This window comes from Camarhynchus parvulus, chromosome 3 (genome assembly GCF_901933205.1).
Source record: "Camarhynchus parvulus chromosome 3, STF_HiC, whole genome shotgun sequence".
In the NCBI taxonomy this organism is placed as follows: domain Eukaryota; kingdom Metazoa; phylum Chordata; class Aves; order Passeriformes; family Thraupidae; genus Camarhynchus; species Camarhynchus parvulus.
The window spans coordinates 88,418,450-88,442,184 of record NC_044573.1 but is presented as its reverse complement, the minus strand read 5'-3'; the positions used below and the strand labels follow the sequence as shown (position 1 = coordinate 88,442,184).

Sequence of the window (23,735 nt, the reverse complement as noted above, 5' to 3'; positions counted from 1 at the left end):
ATAGGCAGGGACCTTTCTACAGCATTTAGTGGGCTTTTTCAACCCTTCCTTTCATATGTGGATGAGCAGCAGTGGGAGCACTCTAATGTGATTCATAGGCAGTGGCACGGCTGAGCCTGCACAGCTTCAATGAATCCCTCCTGGGCCACTTCATCATCCACTCCCTACACCCATCAACTCTGTCCCCACTGGCAGCAGCCAAAACTAGAATAACTCTTTGTTTATCTCCAATCTTTGATTACATTTACAATCCCCAATAACTCATTTAGGTCACTGCTGCTGGCAGCACTATTTTAATTTGTATTCCTTTCTTCTGTTCTTTTGTGTTTTGTTTTTCTGAAGTACATGGGTTTGTCTTAATGTGACATCTTTGAGCTAACATGCATCTGAGGAAGGCAAAAGGAATTTATTGCATTTTGGCTAATACTGAGGAAAGGGGAAATTGCCTACATAATGGAGCAGGAGATGCAGTTTGAACTGTCATTTCTCTTGTCTCCATAGTACTGGATACACAAATATAAAATATATGATCTACCTCCTCCTTCAAACACATCAACGTACAATTAAAACCCACAAAGCTTGACAACCTGTTGTCAAGTTGTTTAAGCAGTTGTTTCAGAATCTGACAGACAAACTTATAAACAAAACGTAGAGCACCAGATCGTGGGATGAGGCAGCATCATCACGTGGCTTCCTCAGTTATCTCAAAATTTGGAAAACAAAAAAGCAGAGGAATACTTTTTCTCCATTAATAAATAACAGTTTAATTACATTATAGAAATAAAATATGATATGGTAGGAATACACTGGAAATCTTACAGAAATACTATTCTGCTACTGGTAAGTAAATGGTCAAAGCTACTTTTCATGACAATCTGAACAGTACTTGTGTACAAACTATTATACAAGTTGCTAATGAAAAATATTGCAACATTTGCAAGAATGTTACCAGCTCAAACAAACATCTAATGATACAATATTTTTCTAAGAGGAAGTAATAATGTTAGATTTACAGACAATAAAGAGTTATGTTCTCCACTTCGAAACACTGGAAATAAAAATCTCAGGTAATCTGATTTCTTTACCTCATATTATCACCAGGAAAAATTCTCCTTTCACTGTGAAACAGCATCCCAAGGGACCCTGTAAACAGTTTATTCAAAGGTAGTATTTGAGATGTCACAGCAACTTCAACAACTTTCTTAGTCCACAATTACAGACTTTTTAGGCCACTGCTTGTACAGATGACTTTTTTTTTTTAAATCACTTATTTACATACATTCAGCCCAATAACAGCAGGTAGAACGCGCTGTCGATCTCACAACAGACACACTAAAATTTTCATCGGAAGGCCAGTGCAAGATGTGGATAGTGATTGCACAGCACTGAGGAGATTGTATCATACAAATATACAATTAGACTGTCGAGAATCTAACTCTGCACACGTGTGACATAGATGTTCTTCTCGGTAGATACATGACACTTGGAGTTGGTACACACACACGTAACTGCAACTAGAGGTGGTGGGTGGATGGGTGATGATGATGATGATGATGATGATGATGATGATGATGATGATGTGGGTGGCTGTGGAACACAGTATCGTTTGGCTGTGCTATCACTAAGTGAAGGTAGCCAACTGCAAATTAGGAATACCTAAAGCTGAAGTGTAAATACAGCTTATCTCAGAACGGCAGCAGATTTTTCTAAAGAAAGAATAGTTCTACTTAGTGTGCAACATGTAAGGAAATTGTTGCCAACTCTTTAATAAATGGTTCTAAGTGAACCGATGCAGTTCCCAGAGCTTTAGAAAAACTCATTATGCAAATGAAGATACTGATGATAGACGATAACATTTCACAGGATGCTATTTCTTATTATATCAGTAAGCACCAAGTTAAGTGCCAAGACAGCCCCATTGTCCCATGATTTATCGTAAAATTTAGAACTTGAATGCACAACAAAATTCCACGAAGTTTGCATTTAATTCACAAGAAGACAGTTTCAAAAATGGCTCTTAAAATACCCTTAACATTTCAAATGGGCTTTCCCCCACTCCTCCAAGAGGACAGCTTTAGGATGGACTAGACCTAGACATAAGAAAGATCTTTCAGGAGGACTTGACATCCTCTGGGAATCCTCTGCAATCCACTGGTTTTGGTTGACTGCAGTAGGCCCCTTGAGAGCACAGTGGTGCCCTGTCCCATCACACAGGTAAGCTGTCGGGGAGGTGGGTGGAGGAGTAAAGTACCCCTGTCTCTTCCAGCTGTTGCTCAGCACCTCATCTGGTCCAATCCTATCTTTAAAAAATGCCATCCCTCACCAAGCCTAAACTTGGAGCCATGTGCACCCCCACAGAGCCACTGGCTGAAAGGAGGTGGGTGTTTGTTCAGCCATCTGCTCTGGCTTGCACTAAGGGAGCCAGAGACCCAGGGCTGTTGCCCCCTCTCTCTCCCTACTTAAGCACAAGGATGGGTGGCAGGGCAGTCTGGATTTGGCTCCACTTGCTCTGTGCCACAGAGAAAGTCACCCCTGCTGCAGTAAGTGCCAGGCAGCTACAGGACTAAGCTGCGTTTTCAGCTATTTTGGTAGAAATCAGACAGCAGGGTGAAGAAACAGTCTGAAAAACCATGGCAGCAGTGTAGAGGATCCCAGACCTTATAACTCAGAACAGAATCACAGAATATCCATGCTGCAAAGGCTATCTGGTAGCATGTTCCTTGTGACAGTCCCAGGCTGCAGAAACGGTCCCACCATGGAACAGAGTCACTATTTTCATTCAGCAACTTCTTCCTGGTAGTGTCAAGCCTTGTCAGTGGTTTCAGAAAGATGCACCTCAAAGCTATCAGATTTGAATGAACTCACAACCTTAAAACAAACTACAATTTACTCCTGGCTTTCTCAAGTCTTCAGGAACACCATCAGCTACAGCATTTGTCAGTGCAGGCTCATTCCATGCTCTCTACCTCTCGTTTCCCTTTATTCTCAAGTGCAACTGAAAGGCTGCTTCCTCTAGCACATGGATACACACTTCGGCGTGGATCAAGATGTTCTTAATACGGTACTTTCACCAGTAATCAATTGGAAGAACTCAATTTTAGAAACAGAATTCGTGTGCAAAGCGTGCAACAAGAAATACAGTTACATTTGGTCATAGTGTCCTATCTTAGCTATGCTACCATGACTCACTGGTTTGAATACTTACACACACACGCGCGCACACACACGTACACACACAGAGATATTTATTTATATACACACTCACACAATAAGAAAATGTCTAAGTCTGACAATATTTCCTCCTCTTTTAGTGAAGACGAGAGTTTGGCATCTCAGGCTCTGAATCTGCTTAGAGCTGGGATACAGGAATGTGACACACTTCAAGTATACATTGACTGCACAGTGATAACATTGCACATTGAGTCTGACACATGCTGTCTTCAGTGGTCCAACACCAGCACATGGCTTAAAACCAGATGCCCATTAAAGGAGCCAAATATCCGGGACCTTTGCTTTTCAGTACTTGTGTTCAGGCAACGCCCAAGAGCAGGGCAGTAGTCTGTGCAACCAAAAATAATCCTTCTGTATAAACGCAGTGGTATTTAAAAGTCTGAACCAGTGCATTCCTTTCTCACATTCCTCCTCTATTCCTCTGTTGCTGTTAGTCTCATATGCATATGAAAGTAAAGGGTAGTGGGAAATAATTTTAGTAGAAGAACACAAAGCCTCTCCTCTAAGTCCACAGAAGACCACTAAAAGTGTAAAATTTCCAAAATGTCTCATAGGAATTCTTCAAATACAGTAAGTGTTTTCAATGGGGTTTACATATCACGTTTCACGTTATTTTCACGGAATTCTACCTTATCACTTTGTTTAATCAGACAAATATCAATAACACATAATAAAACAGCACACAATTCACGGGACATGACACGTTTTACAAAACCTCTAAACTCAGCACTGCTGCTTTTGGAAAAATTCAGAAACTCCTATTACTTACAGACATGAAATACATTTCACATTGAAATGAACAGCATGATTACAAGGCTTTTTTTCTTATTTGATGGTATTGATTTAGGACGTGTTATTTTTCAATTAGGTTTCACAATTCTTCTTCACACCCCCAAAGGAATGATTGCTAATCTGGTATTTTCTCTGTCCTCTTTCAGGAAACATTATTACTCAGTAAACACCTTTTGAGAAAAACTTGTGAAAATTTAGCTAGAATCCCTAATTGTAAAACCTGAAGAACTGGCTGATGGTAATGCTCTTAACACAATCATCGCTCAGTTTACAATGACAAACCAAAAAATATTACAGGAGTGTACAAACACGTTAAGCCATGGGTTTGGTTTTCTTTGTTGTTGATTTTTTAAATTTTTTTTTTTTAAACTTAAACTTTTTTTCACAACACTAAGAAGTCTCTGACTTACAACGCTTCAGCAGTTGTGTCTGTGGAGACAGACATCGTAACTTTGGCAATCTTAACTGTGCTCTTAATGCAGCTCTCGGCAGCCCTGTGCACGTTCCCTGCGTTGTTGGCGTGTTTGTGCTGGCAGTCAGACTCCATGCTGTTATCCAGGGGCTGCGCCGTCCCTTCGCAGGTGGGGAACATGCTGCGGAACGCGTGTCGCAAGTCCTTGCTCCTCAGAGCATAGATGATGGGATTCACTGTTGAATTCAGCAAACAGAGCATGCTACAGAAGGCAAAGATAGTCTTGATGAGCTTGTTCATTTTCCCAAAGACATCGTACACCATGATGGCGAGGAGAGGGCCCCAGCAAATGATTAAAACAACTAGGATAAGGACCAAGGTTTTGGCTAACCTGATGTCCATACGAGTTTGATCAGGCCTAGTGATCTGTACCTTACCATCCTCCGTCGACTGGATGATTATGCTTTTCTGCGTGCCTCGCTGCAGCATGCGAACAGCGTGGCTGTGAGCCTTCCACAGAATGTACATGTAGGCATAGACAATGAACAACAAGAGGACGCTGGTGACCCCGATCCAGAACATCAGGTATGTCTCATCGATGAGAGGGAATATGTCCGAACAAACAGAGTTGAGCTTTTTGCAGTTCCAGCCGAGCAGAGGAAGAACGGCTATTACGATAGCGATGGTCCACATCACACAAAATGCTACGACAGCCTTTGGTCGGGTAACAATCCTTTTATAAGCTAGTGGCCTGTGTATAGAGATGTACCGGTCTATTGCCGTGAGGAAAAGGCTACCTACAGAGGCGGTGAAGGAGGCTGTAACTCCACCCAGTTTGAACAAGAAGACATTGGGGCTATCCTTCCGGTGGAAAACATGGAAATCCACAAAACTGTAGACAAAAATCACGCTGCCCAGGAGGTCGGCCACAGCCAGGCTGCCGATGAAATGGTAGGAGGGTCTACACCGGAGGCTTCGGGAGTGTAGGATGACACACAGGACGAGGAGGTTCTCTAGGACTGTGAAGGTGCCCAAGGTGAGTGACAGCACAGCAATGGCCAGCTGCTGGCTGGGGTTCAGGATCATAAAACACTCCATATCCATGAAGTTCTCCCCGCACTGTATATTCTCCTCATTATCCTTAAAAGTGGACAGGGACTTGTTGTAAAACTCTGTGATGTTGACCTGCTCTGAGGGAATAATACTCAACAGGGAATCATCTCCTCCAGTCATTTTTTCTTGGAAAGGATCACCCCTGAAGGAAGAAAGGGGGAACTTTTGGGGGTAGTACCCCAGCTTGGATGCCATGTCGCCTTTCATGTCTTCGTACTGGATATCGTTGGAGCCCACGTAAAGGAGATCTGTCGTGATTGTTCGGAAGGTTGTATCTGCGAGGCCATCTAGAATTGACTTCATAACCCCAGTCTTGTTGGTTTCAGAGATACTTGGGGGATGGAAAAATGCATCGGAGGAAGTCCTATATGGGGAAAAGATCAGACTTCATTAACATAAACAGGGAGACAAACTCCACGGACAACTTAGCTGAACTGTGTCAAACAAAATCAACCCTTCTCTGGTATTCAGTGCAGGTATAACTTTGCCATTGTGGGAAATCAAGGTGGGTTGAACACTTAGAGAGAAATCACCTAGATTTCACTAAAACTGAATTACACTAAGAAGCGACATGAAAAACAGAGGCACAGGGAATTGAGTGTTTCACAGGAAAGAAATTTTCATTTCTCATCAAAACCTTATGAGCTGCTCCACCAGAAAGATATTTTTCTCAGCTTCTGATTGCAAAGCACCTTGAAGACCAATATTCCTTGGGCTTGCTTCATTTAGATAATACCAAGAGCCACTGCAGGAGCAGCACTAAACTGAGTCACCACCTTCTTTGTTTTTCTTTCAAAAGGCATAGAGGGTTTTGAAAAATTGACAACAGAGAGGCGATAGGGACAGAGCCATGCACTCCAGATTTCACAGTTTGCCAGTATGCCTCTATATTCTTATTATCCTGCAATAGCAATCTGAGGTCTATTAGCATCCTGAATTTGCTACTGCAAATTTATTAGCAAGGTATTAGATCAATAAATATATAGTTTCATTACACTCACATCCAAAGATTATTCTATTCCTTCCTTCTGCTAAGCAAACTAAGGTGCTGGGATGTTTGTGCAATATGAGGGAGGTGGGTTACCCAGCTGTTACCCAGCTCTGTCCACAGTTTCAGGAAAGGTGACAGCCATGCTAAGTCAGTGAGAGAATCAGTGATCTGCTCTGTACACACCAGAAGCCTCAGTCAGGACGGTTCAAGTTTGCCTAGATAAACATGGCACCAAGTTTAAGCCATGGCCAAAATTCCAGGCAAAAGGAACCAGGAGCTACTGCTTCTGTGAGAAGCATTGTAATGTAATTTGTACCCCTGGGGATACCCTCAAAAACATTCTGTCCCCTCCAAAACTGGGGGGACCCAGCAGAAGGTCCCCAAGTAGCCAGGGGTCTCTGAGATCTGTCAAGTACAGCCTTTGCTCATGGATGGTGACTAGTTGTGGGGAACAACTCCTAGTCAGGGTTCCCTTGGGAGAGGACCCCACCAGCACCTGAGCATGCATCAACATATAAGACAAACCTTACAGATCTTGCTATGCTATACTCCTTTATACTACTTTGCTGATAGAAAATGCCTTGAATATGGATTGAACATCTGCTTTAGGACCCCCTTCCACCACTTCAATGGACGAGAATGATCTGAATACAAATAAGAGCCAGAATCACTCCTTTTGTGTGCTACAAATATTCTACATCTGCTATGGGACATCTCGATGATTAATCAGCAACAGGAGCAAACCAAACTTCTTCTTGCTTTTAGTGTGGAGGAAATGGTTGCACTCAAGAAATCCTAGATGCCAGTACATAGGCTTGTACTGACCTAACCTGTTCACTTTACACAACTGACAATAAATGGTCAGAAAGGCTACAAGAGTTTATTTAATACAAAATCAGAGTACTGATCACCTCAAGTCCTAAAGAGAAGACATGCACAGTAGGTACCACTGTTCTCTTTTCCCATGAAAACCATAGGAAAGAAGAAAAGAATGCCTCTCTACAACAATAGCAGTACTCAAAAATATGTGAAATCATGAGCATTTCCAAAGAAGCAGAGATCACTTGGCTGATGATATACTTATACTGCCCTTATAGCATGTGAACACTCAAGACTTTTTCCATAGCTCTTTCAAGTTTTGCCTTTTATTAAGCAGGCCTGGACATTGAGTATTAAAGGGAATATATGAACTTAGACCTTCAGAAGACACTGCAACTCCAATGCTGCAAAAAAGTATTTTTTTTTGAGTACAAACAACCCTTACCAGGATAGCCACAACACACAAAATATACTGGCTGAGTCAGCTTTTGCAGACACAGTTTGCTCAGCAAATAACAATTATTAGACAGACAGACAGTATTAAGGAATTTAATTTTGAGGGTGTGAGCAGTGAAGGAGGGAAATGTCACTGAAGCATACATTAAAAATGAACAGCAATCATCATATGGAAGGTACTTTTCTGTTTTATAGCTGTTCCTAGAGAATTTGCAGATGTTACATGCTGCAAAGATGACTGCTGATAAATCTGATTTGGGTGAAGCCTAGCAACTTTAAGCTTGGCATTGTAAGACCATTTTACAACCAGAAGTGAAGAATGTGTTATTAATTTGAAAACTACCCAAAAATATTAAATAAAAAAGTAGTTCTATAAATATGTAAAGATCCTGTGGTACCCTCTACTATTCAAGCTTTTGACAGAAGGGAACCATTTTAATGAGTAAAGCCACAGCCCCATGTCGAGAAGATTATGTCTGAGGAAAGCTTCATAAATTGTATTCAACTGAGCACTTCTGCTAGACAGACAAACAAATTGTTATGAGGTAGCTGATCCCTGCTGGAGTCATGTCAAGTACAGACTTTCTCAGAATTAGGTGCCATGCAACCCGTACCTTTATTTGAAATACAAACGAAAGAACACGAATTCTTGTGTGCTCTTTTGAAGGTGGCAGTGAGTTATGTGACAATATCACTATGCATGCATATGCTATGCTAACAACATGGTTAATGGGATCAGGAGAGGCAAGTCTTACTTTGAATGTCAATGATTTTTTTTTTCCTCTGTATTTTTACATTGAGATTATTACAGTAATTTTCACCTTATTGTCTCTGCAAAGAGAGTTTTTTTTCGGAGTACTTGGGAGTTCATTAGTAGTGTAGTTTAGGCTTTGGGGGATGCTGCTAACATTAATTTTGTTTTTGTTTGCTGCTGGGAATATCCTAATTGGAAATTTCTAGCAGTATGTGTGCATGCACCTATTCAAGCTGCAGATGATTTTTATTAAACTTGCAGTAAAACAACCATTTGCCTGATCTGGAATTACACTTTACAGGAAATTCATTTACTTTAATTTAGATACTAGCTTATCCCAGTATAAGCTCACTACTAAAATGCACTGAAGAGATCAGTGAGGTTTTCCATCACTGTCTGGCGAAAACAAGACTGGATCTCTGGCACTGCAGATATCAGGACACAGGTGCTGCACCATCTGACACAGAAAGAAAAGACAGTGACAGAAGCAATGCCAGTGCCACACACATTTTGGCTCTGAGCATTTCTGTCCAAACCTGGAGTGGTGAGCAGGCAGCACCCATGAAAGCAGACACCCCACACCATGCAGCCACACTGCTCTTTGCAGCTGGCTTCAACACAATCCAAACCCGTTCTGCCCAAGAGCCATGACCATCTCCACAGGAAATATTCCAGGAGCCCCTCTGGCTTCTCAGAGCTTCCACCGGGAAGAAGTGTCCTCCACACAGGTTCATCCTCTCTCCCTGGGGCTTGAGTGACAGCTGTGTGCTGCAGAAAGCTCCCCTCATGGGCAGACTCACAGTGAGGGAGAGCCTCCCTGGTCTGCCAAGAACTCTCCTGGCCTGCCAGAATCCACTCTTCCATGTTCTGTGAGTTTTCAAAGCTCTCAGCTTCATTCCTTCCATAAATGAGCTCAACTACCTCACTCGTTTTAAAAGAGCTTTTAAAAGACTGAAACATTGATTAAATATGAAGGAGAGGCTGCACCAACACTGGCACTCAATTTTTCGTGTACTTCCACAACTGCATGCAGCAATTCACAGCAAGTACTGAATTATGATTGCAGATAAGAATTAAGCAACAGAGAAAAACTTCAAGGATCTTTTATCTTGAAGACCAGAGCAGAACAACCATAGCTGAGCACCATTTTAGACCCTTCTCCCATCACCCGGCAGCTGTTGATGGGCACTGCCAGCCCAGCTGTGCGAAGTGCCCGCCACTAGGTGGAGTGGCTTTGACAAACTCCCGGCTGAGCTGTCTGCAGCGACAGCGTTCAACTTCCTTCGGCCCTTTTCCCCTGCCTACTTTAACACATGAGGTGTTATACATCACCTGAAGGTTGGAGACACGACTTTGTAAGGCTCTGCCTTCAAAGTGAAAGAATTAGTGAAGAGTTGAGGGGGTAAGCCTTACTAGTGCCCTCCACTGTGTGGTTACATATAGCCCTAAAAGATGCTTGGTATCAGAATGTAAATACACTTCAGGTAAAATAAAAAATATATATAGCACATAAGAGGCTGGCAACTCATCATCAAGGACAACAGGGGGAATTATACCTCCTTTGGACTCCTTGTTGGTCCACAAGACCAGTTCACTTGGAGAACAAGAATATGACTTCATTAAAATGCCATTACCTATCTTCTCCTGCTGTTCTGGGGTAGAAGGAGAGCTGGAAAGTTTTTATCATTGTCTACAAAAAGAGCTGAATTTGTTACAATTTTCAAAACAGGATGATTGATAAAGCAATTTTAATAGCCTGAATAGATGGAGTGAGTATTTATGCTCTTCCTCGGAAGTAATTATGAGCAATACAATGATGATACTGATAGCTGCAAAAATGTTGACATTGCAAGAAAAGGAATCAAAACAAGAAAGGGAAATCCACAATCAAACCTTTTTGGCTTCCATTTTAGAAAATATTTTGATCTCCATGTCTATACATTTCTTCTATGATAATCATAGTTAATTAAGAACAGGCTAAAGGACAAGTAGGAAGAATTCAATCAATCTCTGAATGCATAAAAATATACAAATGCACTCTCCTTGTTAATACCTTATAAGATTCTAAGTCATTCAGAGAAGAGCATTATCTTCTGATAAGTTTGCACAGTGCCCAATAAGTGGGACTCCTCCCAAACTGGGTCCACAAAGTACTACCACAGGAGAAACAGCAATAATTTACATTCATATGCAGTCAGCTGTAAAACTGCGAGAGAAATGAGATCTACCATGGTAACTGTTGGCCTCTAGAATTAGAACTGTCCTATAAAATGAAAATTTATATGGCTAATAATTACCTTATCCCATATGGTGATGGACAATACAGCTTCGAGGACAGAACAAGGTTTCCAAGCCTTAGAGAAAGAAATGTGCAGACTGAGAAATGGTACTCTCAGACTCAGTAACACCAAGTAAAGAAAAAACACATGCTGAGAAGAATGCGAAGGCAATGCTACCCCTATCCTATTTACTGGTTTACTACTCCATCTCCAAAACTGTGCTACTCCTAGCTAAAAATGGCAAATATGCTGTCACTCCTAATTCAGGAAAACTTGCATTCATTTCAGTCAGAATTTTCTCTGTGTGAGGGATCGGGAAGGAGCACAGACACTAGGAGAGGAGCAAATTAGGGATGTTATCTTCTAGATACAGCAAGGCACTATCAGCTATGGGGTAAACTAGGGCATGCAAGTAATGAACCCAATTTTGTTCTTATGTAACATGATCATATCTTTGGCAAGCTGAATCTTAATTAGCAAGAAGGCACATCTACACGGTTACTTGTGTTAATTAACATACCGTTTGCACACTAGCAGGATACAGGCTGGACTGTTCCAATTTGTGGGCAAATAGCTCCTATGTGACACCCCCCAGCATCCAGCAGCTGACAACCTGAACAAAAACAAAACAAGGGGGAAAACAGGGTGTTAATCAGTGATGGACAATATTTCTAAAGGAATAGTATTATTTCCTCCCTCCAAAGTTGGCAAGATGTGTGTACCAGTTTTAGCACAGGTGATTTGCAGGTACAGAGAAAAGGAGGCTGCACCTTACATCCCAAACAGCCAGAGCATATACATGTGTCTAATATCATAGAGGTTCAAAAGGAAGGCTGAAGTCCTGCTCCTTCTGGTATGGGGAATGACCAAAACTTTGCTCTCTGTGAGGCAGGTGAGCATGCTAGCAACCTCTACATCCTGTTGCCCATCTCTGAACTGCTCAAGTTGTTCTATGTTGGACTGAGAGATAAACATCCAGAAATAAAGACACCAAGTGATATTCCAAGAGGCAAGGTGCATGCCGGATGAGAAGCTTAGCTTGAAGCCCTTCCTCTGAATTAAGCAAACCAAGGATGCACCTCCCGCATCCCACAGAGATGCAGAGGAGGAAGTGTGGGGGCAGCTGCCCTGTCTGCCTGTGAAAAATCTCTAGAACTCCCAAGGTCACCCAAAACTCCTCAGCTTGTAAAACACAACCCCTTATACATCATATTTCCTACCAAGTTATAGACAAAATGAAGTACTGAAGTCACAAACCAGCCAAGGGGGCCATCAAGGTAATATTAACAGGAAACTAGAGCTACCTGCTCTCCCCAGCTTTTGGGAGAAGTGATAGAAGGCAGAGGTGGCTATTGTAAAACTGTAGATTTAAAGATCTTTCACAGTTTACTTCATATTATCTTAATTTCATCTAAAGACAGAATTTTGAAAGAGGATGAGGAATCTTGCTGAAGTATGAAAGACTCAGATGAAAGTAACAGTGAAGCAATCGTGACCTTGTTACTTGCTTAAAATCAGCTCCAGTTTAGGGACTGGTTTCCCAATAAAGGACTTTCTATTCTTCTTTTCCAATAAAGAAGAATGAAGATAACATGAAAAGTTTGATACAATGCCATGGTACCTACATTTTAAAGAAAATGGAAGAGAACTGGAACGGAAGGTGGTTAATTTTGAACTCCCAAAGTTTTTCACAAAAGAACTCGTCTCGGATTTTAAAATTCCAACAGAAATCTTGCCATTTCCAGCCTCTTCTCTTGCCATTCTCTAATGCCAAAAGGTGCAGGCACTTATTCCTGAGCAGAATTGACATAAATGTTAAATGGGGACAGAGAAGCCCAGCCAGGTGCAAAAGAGATAAGGGGTTAACACTCAGTCTCCTGGAAGTACCTAGAAGAAATGGCAGCTTAGTACACAATGTGTAGTTTAAGTGAGAGAAGTAATTTGAAACAACAGAGCAGGACATAAAAGACCAGGCTCCATTGGATGCTAAATGCTAAAGGTCTCCAGAAGAATGTAATGTCTAGAGGATCAAACTGGAGAAAAACCACATTTATTAGGAAGAAAAGAGAGAGAGGGAGAGAACCACTCCTAGAAAATAGTTTCCATCCAATGGCCAGAACAGAACACAGAAGGTCACAAATTTGTTGCCGCAGAAGATATTAGAGAACTTTATTAAAAGAGTAAGGTTTAGAGACAGAAAAATAGCAAAAACATCAGGCTCCAGGGAGAATTCTCATAAACTGCACAGAGTATATGTCTGCCTTCTCATCCCCCCTCAACAAACCAGCTGTAACAAGTTTTAATTAAAGAAATCATGAGATAGCAAGGAGATGCCGAGAGCAATGGTAATGTGGGTTAAATTATTGGTGTGGTAAGGATTGCTAGGAGAGAGGAAAGATAACTACTGTCCTTACACCAGGAATAAGACATCTCCAGGCAAGACAGGAGCAAAGTGGAGAAAGGTAAGAAAGGAAGACCCAAGTGGAAGTGCCTCAGTGACGCAGGGATATAGATTTTAGAGAAAGAGAAGAATTGCCTTTGTGATGGGCTGGAGGAAAGCAGATCAGGTGGAGAAGAAAATACACGAGAGAAAATGTCCCTCCTCTTCTGAGCTGTGTGAACTTCAGAGACACCTCCATAAGCTGAAAGATAAAGCTAGTGGGATTTTTCAGATCTCACCATAAAGAAAGAACAGGTCCACTGCTCACTCTGCAGGCAATGACTTGCTCTTTTGAAAGTCCATTTCTGATCTGTATTCAAATGATGAAGAAAGATGCAAAGGGCTCTGAGAAGCCATCCTTGGTAAGGTCAGAGGAAAGGACAGCATTGTACACACTGACAGTTGGGACCAGGCTGGGGACACTCAGGAGAGGTTAGCTGAGCAAATTTGGTCAGGGACATTAACAAAAATCAAACTGCTTAAGGAAAATGACATACAGGATATGGACCTCAAAGGTGGAAAGGAAGAGAGTGCTCAAATGGAGCCACTGAGTGACCCACACGGTGGAAAAACACACCAAAAAAAAAGAGGCTCACAGTCAATGACAAATGTTAGTGCACAGAAGGCCAGCAACACATTGCAAAGCAACATCCCTTCTACCTCAGTCTTCAAGAGTCTGCCTCTCCTGCAGACTTTTTTTAGGCCATCAAGTACTGGCAATGCTCAGAAGCTAGGACAAAAAGGCTGTTGGCAACTGCGATATCCCATGCCACCAGCATTAGCAAAGGACAAAAATACGCACTCCCAATTAAAAAATGAAAACAATTTTTTCATTTCTGGAGATGTCGGGCCTTTCCTAAGATTTAAACAAGCTCAGATAACTGTCTTCATAGTTACATTCACAATATAATGATATTCAAATATACTGCCTTCACACACACAAATAACTTGTGAAATTATTTGCCAGCATATTAAGCCACTACGCCAGATTGCTTGGCAATGGTGTATGTCTTTGAAATATGCAGATGCTTTTTTCTTTTTAAAAAAAGGAGAGAGGGAGGGAAGAGGAGAAGTGAAAAAGAATTACAGTAGAATTTGATATCCAAGTAGCAGAACAACAAATTGTGGAGAGACTCCAACCAATATTACATCAGACTTGGAAAAATAGCTAAAATATACTGAGGGATGAGTTATGACTTTATATATATAGGTATACTTCTATGCATAAACTTACAAACAGACATAAACAAAAAAATCACATGCCTAGAGGAAGAACTGAAGTCTCAGAAACCCTGCAGTATGTCATGCATAAACCCAAATTTCAAGTGCTAGAGTACACGCAGAGAAGTGTAGGTACAAAAAATACAGGGAAGATGATTGCTGAACATCCTTCTGAATCCCCTTATTCACAGCCTTTTTGGCTAAAAGCAAGAATCTAAAAATAATATATCTATCACTGAGATCCTGTAAAAGTTATTTTGCGTGTATGTATACATATGTCACCTAACATCCCAGGCATGTACATAGTCTGGACTTCAGTGCTGCATTCCTTAAAACAGAGGCACAACTGACTAAGAGCAGTGATTTCTGAGAGCACGTTTCACATCCTCAGGAGAACAGAAAGGCGGGAGCCCCTCAAGATCCTAAACATAAACTTTGAAATGTTTCCCAAAATGCAGAAAGATGGAAACTACTCCAGTGAGGGCTGAAAGGGAATTGACAGTACAGACCTGCTTCTGCTCAGTACTTTGTAGTGAGTAAACACATCCTTCTTAAGAATACATAATTGCCATAAAAGAGGTTAACGAAGGATGAGGCACTATTTGATGCCATCTAGCCTCAATCTACACAAACAATACAACATCTGAATTGTACAGAGCATCCACTTTCACCAACAGTCCAGCCAAGGTATAAGAAGTGAACATCATACTGTCACACACTGTAATGAAATACCTATTTTGTCTGTAATTTGGATGTGGTCAGTTTCACCAAGAAAGGATGCTCCTACTGAGGAGAAGCAGAATCAAGCTTGGGGTGTGCACCACCGTAATGCCCCTGCATGAGGCACAAATGGCAGAATAAAATGTGCTCCAACCTTATGTTGCAAACCCAGTCATTTTTCATGGGCAACAATGGTACCTTCGGGAAAAAGGGGAAAAAAAAAGTTCTTTCTAACGAGAAATTGATTTATAAGTCCTTACAGCCATTTCAAAAGGACAGGTCATAGCTGGTTTCAGCAGTCAGTAACAAAGCCACACACTTTCAAAGGGTGTGAGTTTTGGGGGGGAATCCTTATCCCACCAACAGTGATGGGATGTGCACTTTTGGTAGCAGTACAGTGTCAGTCTAGAAATGGAGACATACAGAGCAGTACTGAGAAGACAGGTTGTCACATTTTTAACTTTGCATTCGTAACAAATGCTCTTGCAGTCTATTCTGGCACATTTGCAAGCTTGCTTTTAGGTACAAGGGACTTGCATGCATTTCCACTGTAGATAAGAAAACAAGAGCAGCCTTGTTATGATTAAAAGGGTCTATTTCCCTCTGCCTTCTGTCTTGTGTGTCCATCTGCATAGCTGCTTTGAACTTGGCCAAATCCCAGTGTTAGGGTCGCCCACAGTATGAATTTTAAACCATCAGCAGACTGCGAATTTGCTGCTAGAGAAGAGAAAAATCTCCAAATTCTCACCTAAATGGTCAATGAGTGGTTTTGTAGAACATTCATCATGTCATATATTTCAGAAATTGCAGCAAAAAAATAATTTACTGTTTTATGAGGACTGTCAAAGACAAAATAGACATCTGGAAAGAAATTAGTAACAATCACTATTGAGAAAAACGAATTCTGCAGATGCCTAGGTAGGTCACTATAAGACTTAGAGAGGTCACAAAGTTGGCATTTGAGAAGTTACAGTAATTTCTGTTTAAACTATGCAGAATTAGAGAAACTAGGAGAGCAGAAGACAGTGCATGAGACCTGCAGCATCAAGAATGGCAATGTATTCATAAAAATCTTGGGCAATACTAAATTAATACATGAGTTTTGATTCTTAGTCTCCTCACCTACCTCACCTCAACTCAATAAAAAAGAAAATTATGTCAGCTCTCCCTCTCTAGTGTGTAGCATTTTCAGCACCAAAATTCCCAGTGGGATGCAAGCATTTAGAGACACCACATTAAAGGCTGAAAGTCAAAAATGGCTTCAAAAAGAAAGAAAAAAAAGAAGTTATTTCTTTCTAAACTTCTGCTGCCCAATCAAAAACTTGTAATAGGGGAAGTTAAAGAGAGGTTTGCATTGGCTAAGACCTGTCAGTCCTTCAACAGAGCATGAAAGCCTTTAACGGGGTCCTTTATGCAACTGAGCTCACATCATTCATCAAAGAACAACAGCCAGGATCAAAGGCATCCACCGGCTCATCCTCGCAATACTATAACCTGCTTCCACCTTCACCTTGAGTTTTATAGGTATTTTGATTCCATTCCTGTGTGTTTAGGTATCACAGACTGGTCAACAAGCTAAATTCTCAGCAAATAAGTCAATTTCTTTACCTAGCCAACTTTTTATTTTTCCTTTCTGGCAATAAGTGCCTGCTGGCTCAGTCAAACAATTATTGTTCTTATGAATTCTGCTCTAAAATGGTTTTATTCAAATGGTTCTGCCTCTTATTCCAAGGACCAACAGATAATAAAGCAAAGCTGTTACTCGTTGCTACAAAACTAATTTTAACCTCAAGCAAATCAGGAATTACACATTCATCTTCTGAACTGTTTAAAGATGTTACGTTCATTTCTTTTATGACTGATTTAATAAACTCTGCCTGCATAATAAATATTCCTACTATAGTCACAGGGTTTTTTCTCTTCTTGAGAAGGAAAAACACATGCTGGTGGTTGATATGAGGTGTAACACGAAAATAATTAAGCGCAGCCAAGTAATTTTAGCAATGCTGTACATTTTGTTATTAAACATCATATTCAGTAGCGCTCTGATTCTTCGCCTTAACAGCAATGCCACCCCCAGCAGAGAATGCCATATTCCTTTAAGAAAGGGTGAACAGTAACAATGAAAACAACATGATGCATCTAAGAAAAAAGGAAAAAAATTACTACACCTTTAGCAGGTTAAAAAAGCGACAGTTTTTGTTTGTTTTTTATTTTTTTTAACCCTAGTAGAGACTCAAGGGGCATTTTGTAATCTGGATGTATGTTATATATGAGCCTTTATCTTCTGAAAGAAAAAAAAAAACATGTGCCGAAACTCTTAATGTCATAATTTGCTGCCATAGAGAAAATAACAGTGATAACAATTTTAGAGAAAGAAGGAAAACTATGGACTTCATCTTCTGACACCATTTTACTTAATCAAACTGCAATCACAGTAATGAGCTCTCTCCTACCAAAGGCTCGGTACATACCTCATCCAGGGGTATTCTCAATGGAGATTTGCAGACGTCTTTGAGACAAAAAGATGCCCATTTGAAATAAGCCCATCTGGTTACTCAAAATTATTTCTCAACAGATGAAGATTTCACATGACAAACGCTGCGTGAAGTTTAAAACGCTCACCCTTTTTCAGGTCTTTTCCCCCCAGACTTCCAAATTTCAGACAAAAACAAACCAACCAACCAACCAACAAACCCTACTGATATTCTGAGGATGCTGAACGATTAAGTGACATTTTTTAACGGAACATCACTGCGCGCAAAATTGCGAACCGCCTTTTATTTCGGTCACAGCCCCACAGACAGAGTTTTGAGAGGAAAAGTGCGCAGGAAAACCGGGCTGAATGCCACCCGCTGTAAATCACCAGTGGGTCAGGACAAGAGGAAAAACCTCCGGTGTCAGATAAGGTCCTGTGGGAGCCCGGGAGGCTACCGGCTCCGCGCACAGAAGAATAGACGCGTGTTAAGCATAACGCCACCAGCCGCCCGCACCCCCGCCCGCTGCCGGGCTCCCCTCGGCCGCCGGGTCCCCCTCCTCCGGCCGGGCTCGCGAAGACAAACTGCGCTCCCGGGACCACCGGCTTGTCCCGGGCGGCCCCCGGGCTACCTCCAACTCCTCCCAGCCGCCCGAGGCGGCGGCGCGGGGCCGTGCCCGGGGCACAGGCGAGAACCCGCGCGGTCCCCGGCCCCGCCGCAGCGTGGGTCGCGATCGCCGCGGGACGCAGCGGCGGATCGCGGGGAGGGATGCTCCGCAGGCAGCCGCCTCCCCTCCGCCCGTTCCGCCGTCGGGGCAGGCGGTGTCATTCCCCGAAAAACCCCCTCCCACCCACGCCGCCAACAAACTTTGAGGAGGACGAAGGGTCCCCGACCGGGGGGGCACCCGCCGCCTTCCCCTGCCCCCCCGCCGCCCGCGCCGTCCTTACCCTCCGCACGGCACCGGCCGCGTTCCCCGCCCGCTCCGGCCGCGCCGACCCCCGGCAGGGAGCAGGAGCGCCGCCCCACCCGGGCACCCCGGCACTGGGGAGCGCCGAGGAGGCGGTGCCGGTGAGGGGAAGGAGGAGGTGGGAGACTTCTCCCCCCGGCTGCCTCCCCTTATTCGCTTCCCTCCCCTCGGCGCCTCCTCTCCGACCACCGCCGCCCTCGCTCGCCCGGCTCAGGCGGCACGCCGGGCTCCGCCGCCTTGCCGCCGCCGCCGCTCCATGTGCCGCCCGCCCGCCCCTCCTCCGCCGCCTCCGCCCGCCGCCGCCTCGGCGCGGGGAGGCAGCGCGGGAGCCGCCGGGCGCCCGGCGTGGCTCCGGCACACGCCGCCGCTGCGTCCCCCCCGCCTTCCGCCCCGCTCCGGTCCCATTTATGAAGCCCGGCGCCCATCACGTGTCAGTGTGTGCCTTTTGTCCCGGCCCTGGCAGCAGCGGGGCGGACAGGCGGCGCTGGCCAAACTTCGCCCCGGGGGAGGGACATGGGAACACCGGGGAACACCGCGGGGGCGGGCGGCGGAGAGCGGCTCCGTTTCGGGCCGTGCCCCACCCCGCGCCCCGCCGGCCGTGGGCGCTGCCCGGCCGTGAGCCCCGTCCTGCCGGCGCCTGCCGCCGCGCCCCCCGGCCGGGCGCGGGGAGCGGGGCCGGGGAGGCGGCGCGCCGGCCCCCAGCCAATGTGGAAGGCAGCGCCTCCTCCGGCCCGGGGGGGCGGACGGCGCATCCCCGCCGCGGGGACCCGGCCCGGCCCCGCCAGCCGCCCGCACGGCGTGGGGACAGGGGGGGCTGGCTCCGCTCTCGCCCCGGGGCCGCGGGACTGGCACACCCAGCGGGATGCGGAGGTTGGCGGCTGTGGCTGCCCTCGTGGGGCGTCCTTTCCCCGTCCCAGTATTTCCTGTGGAACACTAGGGTTTTGACATACTTTATTTCCCTTTTTGTCACTACCCGAATCCCGCCTTCGGTGTTTTCGGGCTTACACGACAACCGTCATGGCAGCCCTCAGAAGTGAAGGGGATTCCCTCATCTCTGGGGGGCGAAATGGCTCCAAAGGTGGGCAGGCAATGGGCATAACTGGAAAGCTGAGCTTTATTCAGCAGCCAGTTCCTAAACACTGTAATATCTAGCTGGCTTTGATCGTGTGTTTCTGCCTCTGCAGTGTCATACATATGTATTTGTCTTCACACGAATTAATACTGAAACATGATAAATATTTATCATTTGACATGGTGTCTAAAGACATTAACTGGTCCATCTACCATTTACCTGAACTGGTACATCCACGCACAGAGGAGGAATATGTGATTCTCCTTGTTTATCAGGTTAAAAAAACACTCAAGTCTTCATAAGTGATGATTAAAGGTTTCCCGTGGCTGTATTTTAGGGGTGTCCAGCTCAAGATGTGCCTGCTATCTCACAGTGACTCTTCCTCCTGAAGGCTTCTCAAGCTGGGCCCCCAAGGTCTGAGGCAACAAAATCTCCATGCTCCATCCACCAAAGTGCATCTGCTCAGGAGCACGGCATCATTCTCACAATCCAATGTTTTCCCTGCATCGAGTCCCAGAGCGAGTCTGCAAGATCATAATTACTGACAATAATTTTTCAGCCGCTGGCTCTTTCTGATGGTAATCGTTAAATTAACAAGGAAGGAGATAATTTCAAATGGCACTCCCTGTGAGAAAAGTGGAAGGGAAAAAAAAGGCCAACTCATTTGTGCCCAGCTTGAGTTTCTGGTATTAGTCTGTCTGTTTGGTCATTCAGAAGTGGTGGAAAGTAAAAAGAACTTTATTTAGGACTGTGTTAAATCAGATCAGATTTCTCTTTAGCTATGCGTTTCAGAAAGTACTAACTTCTCAGAGGACTTTTTCTTTACTTCATTGAAAATGTTGAGTACTTTTGCTTTCAATGTGAGCCTACCCAGTTAAACTTCTCTTCCATGTTTGTGGAGGGACACATCCCCTTTGCAAGTCACTTCAAGTGGACAATACCAGACCAAAATCAGCCTGCTGAGGGAATTTAAGGGCATGTGTTACTGTTCATCCTGCCTCCACATTCTTGGCTTGCTAAAGATTCCCATCCTGAACTGAGCATTACTCCAGTCTCAGGATAATCCTTCTTTGAATCACTTCTCAACCTGGATTGTAGAGAAGGACATTGCAGGGTTGAACATGTAGCCATGGCCACATACTGAGGGGTTTTCCCCCTGTGCAGTCCTGTGCAGTTGCTACTGCAACAACTGAACAACTGTTCAGCCTACAAGTTCAACAGGAGACAAGAGGTATGGATAGCCAGAAGTTATCCAAGCAGCAGGTTCTCAACCTTCATAACCATGGGGCAACCTGGGACCCCTAAAGCCTTGTATACCCCAGCCCCTCTTCCAGGATCCTGATTGTAATGTAGCGGTTTTGCAAAGGCAAGGTTGTTGTAATCCTGTGACATTTGTTCCAGTGGAGCTGGTTTGAAAACCTTTGAAAAAGTGTCTTTCCACTGGAAAATGCAACCTTGTCAAAACTGAAATGCTTTGCAAACTTGTGTTGGTTGCACTGAAAATGTCATTTAAAAAAGAGTAAGTGGTAGAGGGATGTTCCAACAGTGTGGGAATGTCTCGTTGTGACATTTCCAAGCTAAATGTTCCAGTTTCTTGCTTTCTTGGCTTTGAAACCAAAATGAGTTTTGGTTTCAAAATATTTCCTTTTATATTATATATTGCAAAATAATACAAAAATTTGGAAAGCTTATTCCCATCAACCAATCACTTATTACCATAAACCTGAAATTAATGTTCTCCACAGCTTTCTCCAGGTAAGAATTCTGCTATTCCCGGTTGGAGCAAAATTTTAAACTGCAAACACTTACTGAAACTAGAGTATCTGAATTTTGCTGACCTCTCAACCACATGATGGAATTCTAGAACTCAGCTGCCTTTTAAAGTGCATGATTGACCATCCCAGGTACTATTTTCTCCTGATTTGGGCTGTCATAATGTCAATTTTCTACCTAGTAGCTGGTACACTGCTGTGTTTTGGATTTAATGTGAGAATTGTGTTGATAACACACTGATGTTTTCATTGTTTCAGTGCAGTATTTACACTACATCAAGGAGTTTTTGGCTTCTCACCTGTGTGTAGATTTGGGGTAAAAGAAGCAGAGAGGACATGGAGCCAGGACAGCTGACCTGAACTGGCCAAAGGGATATTCCATACTGTCTGATGTCATGCTCATTTTGTGAACTGGGAGGGAAAGCTGCCTGGGGGTTACTGCTCAGAGATTGACTGGGCATCCGTCAGCACGTGGTCAGCAACTGCATTGTGTATCACTGGTTTTGTGTACTCCAGTTGCATTGTTGTTATTACTGCTGTTATTATTATGCATCGCTTGTTTTGTAAATCCATTTCCCGCCTTAATTTTCTGTCCTATTGAACTGTGTGTATCTTAACCCATGAATTTTGGTTTTTTTCCACCAACTGTCTTCCCCATACCTCTGGGGGCAGGGAGTAAGTGAGCAGCTGTGTGGTGCTTAGTTGCTGGCTGGGGTTAAACCACAACATATTGCAACTGGGATTTCCTTCAGTTCTTATTTCAGGAAGAAGAGGCAAGGAGGTAACAGATGAGATAATCCAGCTGATCCTATGCTCTTTCTAAATCACAAATTCTTGCCTTCTCAGTCAGATTTTTTTCCCCAAATACTTTGATTTTATATTTTTATGAAAAATTAACTTGGCCACTTCAGGAATGTTGTCCTTCATCTGTTAAGCTTTTTATTTATCTATTTAGGTTGATCAGATGTGCATTATGAGACCTTGATGATTTACTTTGGAAAAAATCTGTACAACAATCAGGTTAGATGCTTTGATTATCTCAGAAAGATCGCTTGCTTCCTAGTTTTGTACACCCTGCAGCACCATGCTTGTTTTCAGGATTTCTCCATAATTTCTTGTCAAGAATGTTTCCTTCTGCTGCCTCAAAAAACCTCAGAGGTCTTGGTCATTTTTCACTCTTCATCCATAGGTAGAGCCAACTATCAAACAAGACATAAATGATGCACTTGGAAGTGTGCTCATGGAGGAAGCCAGTACACTGGTTTTTAACACTTATCCGGTGTCCTGCCCACAGGCAGATTGATTTTCACAAGGTTTATGTGGCAGTTCCTTAAATCATTTTCAAACAAGGGAGAAGATGTGTTCTTATGTCCAGTTCTTAATTTAGAAGACTGTCTGCTTATCTTAAAGGCTCATCTTTATCTATCCATTTTAGGACACTTTTCTGCTATGATAGCAATGAGCACCATGGGTGCACAAAATCCTTTCCACCCCTTCTCAGGCATACACTTCCCAGTCTTTGGAGAAAGTCAAGGGGAGGGTCTTCACTATAAGTACAATTCTGCCCCCGCACACAGAGGACCACAACAGAAATTTTTTGGACGAGGAGAATGAAAGATTGAAAAACAAGACCTTAAACCTTGGCCATTTCCCGAGGTAGCCTTCTCTCCCCGAATCACAGAGCCTGAGGAACCAACAAGTTTGGTGCTCCAGCACAAACAAATACTCCTAAAGCAATATGATTTTTCAGCTTTTCTTCATTTTCTCTGCAAGCTGTTAAACAAGCAAGGTCAGTTTGGGACCCATCAAGTCCTGGTTCTCCTCCTTACTCGTTATGTGATTTTGGCCCCTTTTTTCCATGCTGTTGAACACCCACAGTTTTTACTGAGTTCAGGAAGAGCAACATGAGCTCAGCCCCTCGGGACGTAATGCTGTTTGTCTTTCTGCCCAGTTGCTGCCCCACTGTGAAATGAGGATAATAATATCTTTTTTCTTCCTTCACTCTCAAGCTTTTCTGTTTAAACTATAAGGTCATTGAAGTGAGAACTGCCTCTTACTAGTGGTTTGTGAGCACCTATCACAACAAAGTCATAATCCTGTCTGTGACCTGCAGGCACTAACACATTGCAAATAATAACAATAAAAACCCAATCAGAAATTTCATTGTCCAGGAGCAGCTTTCCAGCCATCCAGCAAATAAAAAAAACAGTCCAGGCAAT

The 23,735-nt window shown here is 43.5% G+C and overlaps 1 protein-coding gene across 5 annotated transcripts; it reads right to left on the bottom strand.

Moving 5' to 3' along the window:
• Positions 1–744: 744 nt before the first annotated feature.
• Positions 745–18,917, bottom strand: CNR1 (cannabinoid receptor 1). 5 transcript variants are annotated; one of them, XM_030945660.1, is made up of 4 exons: positions 18,653–18,852; positions 11,368–11,460; positions 10,866–10,922; positions 745–5,912 (listed from the first exon to the last, which is right to left on the bottom strand). In XM_030945660.1, exon 4 carries the CDS (start codon positions 5,849–5,851, stop codon positions 4,430–4,432), a length of 1,422 nt encoding a protein of 473 aa, XP_030801520.1. In that variant the 5' UTR covers positions 5,852–5,912; positions 10,866–10,922; positions 11,368–11,460; positions 18,653–18,852; the 3' UTR covers positions 745–4,429. The 5 variants fall into 5 exon arrangements, with proteins under 5 accessions (XP_030801520.1, XP_030801517.1, XP_030801521.1 ...); XM_030945657.1 differs by lacking the exon at positions 18,653–18,852 and adding an exon at positions 17,703–18,515; XM_030945661.1 differs by lacking the exon at positions 10,866–10,922 and having other exon boundaries at positions 18,653–18,853.
• Positions 18,918–23,735: the final 4,818 nt, after the last annotated feature.

Bases quoted from the DNA above. Each gene is read 5' to 3' on its own strand.
- CNR1 (XM_030945657.1), bottom strand. The intron at 10,923-11,367 runs GTATGTTAATTA...TCTTTCTCTAAG, and splicing joins ATCCTGCTAGTGTGCAAACG to GCTTGGAAACCTTGTTCTGT. The intron at 5,913-10,865 runs GTAATTATTAGC...TTCCCCATATAG, and splicing joins CCATCACCATATGGGATAAG to GACTTCCTCCGATGCATTTT.